The 11,384-nt window shown below is 39.4% G+C and overlaps 1 protein-coding gene across 1 annotated transcript; it reads right to left on the minus strand.

Moving 5' to 3' along the window:
• Positions 1–370: 370 nt before the first annotated feature.
• Positions 371–9,840, minus strand: LOC135093328 (RNA polymerase II-associated protein 3-like). The gene is made up of 10 exons (XM_063992505.1): positions 9,637–9,840; positions 7,781–7,981; positions 5,732–5,860; positions 5,127–5,254; positions 4,467–4,599; positions 3,873–4,229; positions 3,274–3,426; positions 2,950–3,069; positions 1,699–1,879; positions 371–1,009 (listed from the first exon to the last, which is right to left on the minus strand). The coding sequence occupies exons 1-10, from the start codon at positions 9,805–9,807 to the stop codon at positions 921–923; spliced, it is 1,662 nt and encodes a 553-aa protein (XP_063848575.1). The 5' UTR covers positions 9,808–9,840; the 3' UTR covers positions 371–920.
• Positions 9,841–11,384: the final 1,544 nt, after the last annotated feature.

An 11,384-nucleotide genomic window follows, 5' to 3' on the forward strand; every position in this document is an offset into this window, starting at 1 on the left:
TACATGAGTGTATGGCAGTGTGTTTCTACATAGGTAATATGAGTAGAGGTAGTAGATGTTTGTCATACTGGATTGCTTACTTTGTTGTCTTTATGAAGTTTATATTATATAAATATGAATATATCTATATTTATATATCCTGAGAACTTTTTTTTTTCACATTTTTTTAGTGGGCAGTTGTATGATGCCTCACCTAACTTGTGCAGTAACACATGGGGCAGGAGGCTCAGGTGGAGATGTTTACTGTGATACATGTTACATCTTGAAGGAAATTAGCAGAAAATTTTACCTTTGGAGAGCAGTTGTTATATATTCATATGAAACACAATTGATGGTTGTGGTTGTCAAGTGTGTTTTGATCAAAGGAAAGTTGTTACTGTAAATTATTTAATCTTGCCAGGAGCACCTGCACCTGAAGAGTGTTTTACAACTGCATGTGTATATCTAAGTTAATTCAGCTGTTTGTGGTGTTGATGTACAAACTTTTCTGCAGCACCAAAACAAACTGAAAGATGACAGTGAGAAGTGATGATGAGCCAGTACTCAGCTATCACCTCAAATCACAAGGGACAGACAGATCTGCCTTACCTATCTGTAAATTCTATGATGCACTTTTCTTGAACATAATAAAATTTAAGTACACCATACTATTATTATACTAAAAATGCCTTCAATAGTCTAAGTGTGCATTAATGTTGCATCTTTATGGACTGATGTGGTTAGCTTAAAACTAAGTATTCTTGAAGTTTTGGTGAACAGGACTGTGGTGATCTACAACTTTACTTTGAATGTTTATTAAGGCAAATTCATAGTGGTTCAATGATGATCCAGAAGAATGTAAAAAAAAATGCTCTGAGATTTACAAGTGTGATGCGTGAGGAAATTAACTTGTGGCGATGATGTGCAAGTGCTGATCCTTCCTAAGATGACTGGATAGCCGCCTTGAGTTCCTCCATCTTTGTTCTGTGACCTTCAACTTGCTGGCATTTTGAGGTCAAATTGAGAAAAACTGAAAGAGAAAATAATCATTCATAATATTTCTTTTCACTGGATTGGAATAATGATGTGGAGCACCAAATATGTGCACAAACAGTAATATTTGAGTGGGTGACAATAACACATTCTGGCCCCAATTCAGTACAGTCAGAAAGCAGGTCAGAAGAGAAAATAACCTCACCATATACCCTCCTCACAACAAGGGAATTCAACATATGCTTCTTCCCCCTTCACTGTCACACTACCAAAGAACCTCAGCATATGCCCCTTCCCCTTCATTGTCACACTACCAAAGGACCCCAACATATGCTCCTTCCCCATTCACTGCTGCACTAAGGGACCTCACCTCCTTACTGTCACATCACCAAGAAACCACGCCACATGGCTACATATCAATAAATACAGAATTCTTCAGAAACTCGATAGAATTTAACAACTCAGCCAATGTCAATCCTGACGTTATTTTATTATACTATAATATATATATATATATATATATATATATATATATATATATATATATATATATATATATATATATATATATATATATATTGTTACCTTGTATGTTCAAGAAAGGTTATGTTATATGTGGGAGAAAAAAGGAAATTCTCTCAACTGTTAAGGGTAATAATGAAAATAAAAATGTCCAGTGTGTGAGTTCATTCTGTCACTGAAACAACAAACTGAGGCACATCTCACCTTGCTTTTGGTCAGCTTCCAAGAACATAAGATTGATGGAGAAGCCATGTGACACTGAAAGGGCAGAAAGATGCTCGGCAGCCAAGGAAGGTGACACTCCCTCCCTCGCCAGAATCTCTGCTACCTCCACTAGTGTACTAGTCTCCAGGTCAACAGTGCGGAAGAAGGCTGGAGGAATCATCTGTCATATGGTGTAGGAATGTGTAAGTACCTGAGAGTTCCCTGACAAGTGACAAACATGACTCTAAAAATACTGAGAAAACTCATATGGACATTGATAAAAGGCATCCTCAGAAAGCCAGCAACACCAAGGTACAAGCTGTACACAGGAGCACCAAGAAAATGGTTTGTGAAGGTGAATAGTTCTTGATTACAATTTTGTTTGTGGATGACAGTTTTGATTGCAGAAAATGAGTGAGCTATAAAATCTCATACATGTTGGATAGTGTGTGGTATATCAGAAAGGCAAATAAGCTATGTGAGCTAAGTTTGATTGATTAATGTTTTGGCACTGATCAATTAATCAAGTTTTACATCCCACTCCAGGTTGAATAAACTCTGACAAAACTTTAGTATACCACTCCATCTTGATACAGGTATGATAATACATAAAAAAAAAGATATACAAATGATATACTAGGAAAAGTTATACAAATAATATGCTAAGGTTTGGGATATCTAGCAAAGGGAAAGGAATGAAATATGGAGTAAAGCAAGCAGTCAAATATGGCAATCTAATAAGGTTTCTTTGCCTGGTTAGGGAAGAAATTCTGTGACAGTGATGACTGTCAAAACAGATCAAATAAACAAACATTTTGTGTGTATGTGTGTGTATGGCAGTGAGAGGATAGGACTGTGCAGTAATTGAATTTATAGATGAGAGCAAGTGATTTTTGTCACAGCCATTCTATGGATTGAGTTATGAGCAAAAAACCTCAGGACTGACAGCTTAACAGAAATAAATACTGAATAATAGAAAAGCACAGATAAAAAATATAGATATGCATATTTAATTTTCTACAGCCAATACTAAAACCCATGTATGCATTTATTTTTTTGCATTTTGTACTTCCATGTTTATTCTCCTTAACAAAGTTAAAACTGACCTAAGTATTGCATTAATTATTCACAGATAATCCCATAACCTAAGCAAGTTACTCTGAGATGGATTGGACAACATTTTTGATAGACAAAGGCAATCAAGGTATGCCATGGTACTTGAGCACAAATAATAAGAGTACAGAAAACAACCTTAATATATTCACAGGCTGCCTCTGCTTGGTTTGAGAGTCGATGCCAGTCTTGGGAGAACTGGTGTGAGGTTTTTGGCACTGATGGCACAAATGGCTTACTGCTCACCAACACAGATGTCTGGAAAACACATTCAAATTACTTCAAAAGGTGCCAAGTCAGGTATCCTTCAGTAAGATGATTTACAGAGGGAAAACAAATTAGTGCTTTTGATGATAGTTCAAGAAAATACAGTTAGTGGACATGAGGTTTTTAGACAGCAGACAAATTTCATCCATTTCAATAACCCTTTCCACAAGCTGTAATCCACCTTTGTCTCAGTACCTTTGGGGGTGATGCTACTTTCCCTCCCTTATCCTTGTCCTGCTGACCATCACCAACACCACTGCTTTCAGCCACCTTTGCCTCTACCACAGGCCTCTTGTTCATGTCCTCCCAGGTGCCAATGTCCTTCACAGGTATCCTTCTCAGTGGTTTCTGTAAGAGTCATACAGAAAACTCAACTACTATGGAATTCCTGTGATAGGAGAAACATGCCAGCCATTAATCATCTCAGTAGAACTTCTTGAACTACCCACTCTTATGCTGATGACATAAGACGTGACACTGACATTTCTCAGTGTCATTTCCTAGACCACCATGGTACAGAGGTATTGCACAAACATGATGGCTAATGGATTCTCAGACACATGGATTCAAATTCTGGCCACAGTCTGAGGCTAGGAAGGGCATACACTTGGAGACAACAGTTTCAAATGCCAAATCAGAGTCCCCCATTAGGAACACCATCACAGCCATGGTCCATCAGGGGAATTCCAAATGTAAAAATACTGGAGGAAGGAGAAAAAAAAGTGCTTGACCAGCTCACATAGAGAAGGGAAAAGCTGACAAAACAAAGATAGAGTAGCACCTAATGATCTCACCTTTGACCTGACATGAGGTGGCTTCACAATGGGCAGAATCTGGTTAGCCTTGGGTGGCACTTTGTCCTCCTGGCTGCTGTTGACTTCAACGATCTTCATCTTTTTTCCATTTCCTTTCCTCTTGTGGGAAGTTACCTGTAATCCCTCACTCTGTTCATTTCCCTTTCCAATAGCCACAGCCACTCCTTCCCTTACCACCTCTGGAGGATTTTGGACAATCTTCTCCTCCTTCCCGAGTCTACTGTTCTTAAGCACCTCTTCTGTGTTTGTCCTATTCTCCTCTTGGCTGCTTGATATGCCACGTAACTTTTCTAGTTCCCTCTTGGCTTCCTTGTTGCCTGGCTCCATCTCCAACACCTGACATGAAGGTAACAACACAAGAAGTATTTCCACCATTCATACAATGCTCATGCTTGTCAACACTCTTCCTTGCTCCACATTGATATCTATCCCTCATGCATCTATATACATAAAAAACATATCTATTATCTCTGTCTCCTGTCGGATAAGCAGATTACCAGCATAACACCTCACCCAGGAAGTGACATATACCTGCACCCCTGCACTTGGTCTCCCTCTGTGTGCCAGTCTCACCTTGAGGCAGTCTCGTCGTGCCAGCTCCTCCTTGCCAAGATTAAGTCGTGCAGTGGCTCTGCGCAGGTACCCCTTGATGTAGTCACAGTCCAGCTTCAGACACCTATTACAGTCAGCCTCTGCTGCTGTGTATCTGTGACCAGCAAAAGTGAACATTAATCCCATTGTTACTCATTCTTAGTTCATTCTGTTCTAAACAACCTAAACACACTCATATCATAAACAGCAGGCTAATCCTTACAATAACGGAGTGATGACCAAGAAAACAGCTGGTGACATGCACACTAAATAGCAAATATAACATAATTCACACTTCAACATTTAATGAGATAGAAGGGTGGATAAGTGTGTTAGAAAATGAAGGATGAAACAGTTGTAACTTATTATCTTTGTTTTGACTGAACTAAAGAAGACCTAGTGTCAAAATATTACAGATAGTGAAGTACAGTTGCTTCATCCTGTGTTTCCCTACACCATTTATTCACCCATAACTCACACTACATAATTTTTTAATGTCTGGAACTGAACATACACACCATTAGGGAATGCTCTAACCTGAACTAAGAAAAATAAAAGAGAAAGATCAGTTTGAACATTCTCCATTCTGGCACTTAACGTATCATTCCACACAACACATAGCAAGAATGTTACAGCACTTACTTCTTCAGCTTGATGTATGCCATGGCCCTGTTGGCAGGGAGCAGGGGATTGGTAGGGTCAAGGGCCATTCCTTGTGTGTACTTGGCCACAGCATCTTCCAGACGTCCCTTACTGTACAGTTTGTTACCCTGTCAAGATGCTGGTGATGAATGAAAGCCACTGGTAGATGTTCACATAATGATAACAAAATCTATGACCTTTTGCCTAATGTCTCATAGATGATGTGCTGGCCTTCTCAGCCATATGTTGCATGTTATTGAGAATTATTGTGAATATCAATAGGTTCTGTAACACTCTCCAGCTTCTGTCAGTCTTCCTGTAGTAAACGTGACATAAGCTGAATATATAAATACATACCCAGTTCAAAGAAAATCACAGAAAGAGAGAGAGAGAGAGAGAGAGAGAGAGAGAGAGAGAGAGAGAGAGAGAGAGAGAGAGAGAGAGAGAGAGAGAGAGAGAGAGAGAGAGAGAGAGAGAGAGAGAGAGAGAGAGAGAGAGAGAGAGAGAGAGAGAGAGAGAGAGAGAGAGAGAGAGAGAGAGAGAGAGAGAGAGAGAGAGAGAGAGAGAGAGAGAGAGAGAGAGAGAGAGAGAGAGACCCAGCTCACCTCCTCCTTCAGAGCAGTGGCACGTTCTTTCTTATTAGCTGGTGGGACACGGATGGGTGGTGTGGCCTTTGAGCTCGGCTGCTTGTGCTCCACCTCCTCCTCTGATGATGATGATTCCAAAGCCTTGTCCTGCTCCCCCAACACACAAGATATGAGTCACCCACACTCCTCCATGGCTAAACATAATCAATGACAAAGTTTTTTCATCAAGATACTGTCTCCTTATTTTCTCATGTTCTGTTCTTTCACCAGATACCAATAATGTCGCAAATGATAATATTAACAATCATAGTACAGGGAGGTCCTGGGGATAATATTATGAGCAGTCAAGTTCCATTTGCATTGCTTCTATAGTGAAATCTTGTATAACAAAACACGTAACTAATGAAAAAAAAAAAAAAAAAAAAAAAGAGGGGATTCTGTTAAGTGACCCTTATTAAAAGTAAGGATAATGTTATGACAGGTCCTACCCTCTCCAATGCTGGGGACCTGGTGGGAAAGCGGGGTTTTCATGTGGGGAAAGTTAAAACAGAGCCAAATACCACCTCTTACCACCAAAAATAAATAGGAAGCTGCCTACTGCTATTGTTGTGATGGGCGTCATGTTCTTGCTCTTGGTGCTGCTGCTGCTGCTCTGCCAGGGAGGAAATCCCTATCCTTAGAGGCAGAGCAGCATTGACAACAATACATATAAAAAACCACATGGTATAGTCAGTGTTGCCAACGATACATGTGAGATATCTCCAGAAATATGTATGATTACCACCCTGGTGAGGCAGCAGCAACAGCAGCACCAACAGCAGCAACAGCAAGAACATGACACTCATCACAAAAGCGGCAGCAGTAATAATAGGCAGCTCCATATTTATTTTCGTTGGTAAGAGGCAGTGTTTGGGCCTATTTCATCTTTCCTCAGCAGATTCCAACACAGTAAGAGAGAGAGAGAGAGAGAGAGAGAGAGAGAGAGAGAGAGAGAGAGAGAGAGAGAGAGAGAGAGAGAGAGAGAGAGAGAGAGAGAGAGAGAGAGAGAGAGAGAGAGAGAGAGAGAGAGAGAGAGAATATATATAGGAAAAAAGGTCACATAACTTATTAATAATTACAAAGGCAAGTTTTCAAGCTAAAACATATGATACCAAAGTTAAAATTTATATCAAACGCAACAAACGTATCTATATTACAAAACTGTTGATAAAGTAATCTGAAAGAAAAACAGCACACAAATAATATGATTTCATATTAATGAAACACATAAAATGTACATGACACTCACCAATGCATAGTTAGTGGTGGGGGAATGCATGGCAGGTAGAGGACAGGGGAGGGTGTGTGGTTCTCTTCCAGTGCTCACAAACCCATCCCTCCACATTTGAATCATTGTACATCACCATACAGCCCAAATATTTTAGCAGGAGGGTGCAGAAAAGCATGCATTTTAAACTTTAAAATTTGTAATTTTGGTCGTCTCGGATGAAGGCTCATATCATTGGATTTTTGTGCTCGTATAAAGAAAATAGTTCCTAATTTACTAATCTCGTATGTCAGATGCTTGTATAACGGGACCTCCCTGTACTAATAATAGCAACAATATATCTATCAAAACACTATGCCACCATCCCCTTTAAAGGAGGGTAACTGAGACAAGGCTTCTTCTACACATTCACAATTATATTCACAAGCATTCCTTCACATCTTAGCCTTTCTGCCTCTCAGGGAAAGAGATACAATCTTCATCATTCACAGAGCATAATATCAATAATAATAATTATCTATCTATCTGTCTATTTATATACCACACTGGGTGGCCTAGAGGAAATACCACACACTCACACACACATCATTCACATTCTTAGCCCCGTCGGCCCTTGGTAGAGATGGCCAGCCTCATTGATCACTGTACCACACGGAGATTAGGCAAAGTCAAATTAGGTATAGTGTTGCTGGCCACATACATCCACACCACACAGACAAATAACAATAATAATAATAATAATAATAATAATAATGAAAAAGCCAGTACTTGTAGCCACTATTATGACCACCACCACCCACCACATCAAATTTATCCCACGCAGCATAATCACAAGGCAGCCTCTTTGCCTTTTTCTTGTTGTTATTGTTGCTCGTTAACATTTGCTTATTGCTCTCCATCTGCTTGTTGTCCTCCACTTGTTTGTTGTTCTCTGTCTGTTTCAAGATGGACTTGGCTGGGCCCTGGTGGCTCCTTGACCGCACAGGGTGAGCTATGGGGCCCTGTGGGAAGAGGAAGGGGAGTCTAAAGTCTAAAACACTTTGAGGTCCATATTCTCCATCATTTTGATGCTTTATTCTGAATACTTTTACCATGCTTTAGTGGATGCTATTGGGACTTTCAGCAGTGTCTGTAGATTTTAGAGATAGTTGAATAAGGATTCTGCACCATCCATAAAAAAAAATAAAATAAAATAAAAAAAAAACACTCATGGGAATCTGATAAATCATCTCTATGGCACTTGAAAATTCTTATGAGAATTCACAGCATCTAGGAATACAGGCCCAAGTAACATCAGACGAAAGTAACAGTCTATGCTAGCCAATGTAAGGTTTTCTTGTTATTTTTTGGTGAAAAGTTACTGATTTTAAATTATATTGCAAAAGAAATAAAACATTATTTAATTTCTTCACCATAATGCTCTGGATAATGAAGAATGTTAGTTTACTGACTAAATTTCTATTGAAAATGAATAATAATGAAGATGAATAATTCTGAAGCTCGACTGACTGGGCCGGTGGTTAGAATTAGCTTTTGAATGCCCCTTACTGTGACGTGGTGGGCAGGAGGCTCTCATATTTGGCTCATAAGACTTACATGGTAGTGTTGAGATGGCAGTTATTAGAGTGTTTGGAAAGGCTTTGGGACAATGGTTCATAGTTGTACAAGAGGTCATATTCAAAACTTTTCTGTTCCTTGTCATACTGATTCTCTTTATAAGTCACTGATCTTTGGAACTCAGCTGCAATAGTACAAACACAAACTGTAGAGGTTATTTTATGTTGTCTTGAGCCTTTGTTTGTTTGTCATCTTTGAGCTCTCCATTGCACCTAACATTTGTTGCCTGTTGGTCTTGTGCCATACCTGTCATTAGCCACTGATGATGTCTGCTCAGAAGTTACTGGTTTAGTAACAAGGTAGATAAGTACTGGAACAATTACCAAATTAAATAGAGAACCTTTTAAGCTGTTATCAGGGAACCATGAAGATCTTGCACAGGAAAGCATCTTGAGTAACTCTTTCCTAAGATACTGAAATTACTAACATGACCTCAAGCAGCAACCTCCTAGCTGGCATGGCCCTAAGCATCACCCCAAAGCTCCTCTAAAAAGTTGAAAATAATCTTTTAGAATATTTGAGAAAAAAACAATAATCTTTCTCAATATTATCAATAAAAAAAAATACTGATTCAGAGTCCCATGTTTTCTGAATTCCCAAATTTTGGTCGGATTATACTGAAATAACTCAAGCATTTCCATCTGAGGGTTGAGTTAGATTAAGCAGTTTATTCAGTTCATTAATTTCAAGAAGCCAACCACTTTGGTAGTTTTTCTGTTGTTCTCTATGATTCTGATGGATGTAACAGTGACTGATGAGGGAGAGAAGACCCTCATCATGGCAAAAAATTGCTAGTCCCTTCATTATGTATATCATGACTTAAAACACAAAAAAAAGACCAAATTTTTTGTCCAAAAATAGTCTGTTTCTGGAAATTAGCAAGCTAGGGTTACTTCCACAATACCCGACTGGCCTACTAGAGTAAGAGGAGCGCGCCTGCGTCCCTTCACCAGCACGTCACCAGGGCAACACCTGAGAGAACAATGATGCCAGCACGTTTCCCTCATGCTATGGCCAATGGAAGGTTCTCAACACTCACCTCGCCACTGCTTCCCTTGTCTTTACTACTGGACTGACTGGCCAGCCTCTGGTCCATCTCCTTCATCTCCCTCTCCCAGTTCTTTAGGTCAGCCAGAAAGTCATGCAACTCCTCCGTGTTATCTTTTATACTTTTCTGGAGGAGAAGTGACGACTGCCCGCCGCTGTCCATCTTGCGTGTTTACTTCACGTTCCCGGGACAGAGTTGCCATTGGTTGCCATTGTTTGTCACAATTATCATACAGTGCACTCATAAGCTACTGTACATTTTCATAACCCTTTTTGTTATTGGCATTTTTGGCACAGTATAAAGATCTTGTAGTGGACTCGGCTTCATTATCGTAGTAAGGAAGTGACGCTTTCATAACAGAGACATCCATTAAACAGTGTAAGGACAAACTTGTAAATGGTTCGGTAATGCTAGCGTTGGTTTTCCTCTCCCTTCATTGAAACAATAATAATGTACTAGCCTTTAACTGTGTTTTCCTCCACGACCTAGAGCAGTGGATCTTAACCTTTTTCAATGTATGCACCCCTTTCAGATCAGCAGTCACTTCTCCCACCCCCTGAATTGCTGAAATAAAAAATAAAAAAAGAAAAAAAAGAAAAAAAAAGCTAAAATACAAAGTTGATGTGCTATGTATTAATAACAAAATCATTTTTTCCTTTTTTAATCTTCATTCACAAAGCTAACAGAACACTGCTGTACCAAAAAATAATTATTACTATTATTATTTTTTGCTGAAAAAAATATCGCGTATATAAACTATATTTTGCTTTAATTATCCATCCTCTCACTCCTTAGGAACTGGCCTCGCACACAATAGGGCGGGGTGCGAGCACCCCTGGTTAAGAACCACTGACCTAGAGCAACGCCACATATATATATAGTGCAACGCCCTACTTCTGTTTCTGTCTTAGAGATAAGTTCAACGTTCTTAGCCTCTTCCTAACCTCTAATCCTGCATATGCTGTCACTTATTGGGGGAGGGGGTGATATCTTGTTAAGATTAATTTAGGAATGAATATGTTTGCTTATTTGTATATAATCTGTATAAGCTTTTTGTTTTCAACTTGATTGTTTAGATCTTAAGACAGCTGTCATCAGCCGTGGGGTTTAGGTCTGTTGTAGTTTATTCCTTATTGTTGGATAGTACATGGAAACCTCTTCTCAAACGTCTCAGCATTGAATTAGTCTTGGTAATCGTCGACATTTTTTGCTTGGAATACCAGGCCAGCTTCAGGAACAAATCCCGGTTTGGTTCCGGTGTGCAAAATATTCAGCGGCCACCTTTCCCTGTCAGTACCCACACTTCCTCAGTCTTTCCTGAGGTGCTGTATACGCAGCACCTAGAAACTGTGTGGTTTTGATTAATCCATGTTTTGTCTAAGTAGACGATGTTCTTGTCAGACCTCGAAAGTGCCTCCATCTCTCAGAAACATGCACCGCACAGAGGCTACTTCACTGCGTTCCATCAGAAACTTCCGCCTATCAACAGTTACTCTTGTGTACTGAAATTCTATTTTCTTGAGAACTTTCCTTAATGTCACACACCCGTCAAGGAAGGAAAGGTTACTCTCCATTTCTGTATGATTTTTATTTTTTTATTTTTTCAGTTGTGGGGATTTCCTTTGCCATGAAATTGTAAAACTGTTCTTCGCTTTACGCGCCGTTGCCAGGCTTTACATAGACCGTATAATGATCATCAAAGCTAGTCTGTTCCGTCTAATTATACCTCAGTTTTTTAA

The sequence above is a fragment of the Scylla paramamosain genome, chromosome 42 (assembly GCF_035594125.1).
Source record: "Scylla paramamosain isolate STU-SP2022 chromosome 42, ASM3559412v1, whole genome shotgun sequence".
In the NCBI taxonomy this organism is placed as follows: domain Eukaryota; kingdom Metazoa; phylum Arthropoda; class Malacostraca; order Decapoda; family Portunidae; genus Scylla; species Scylla paramamosain.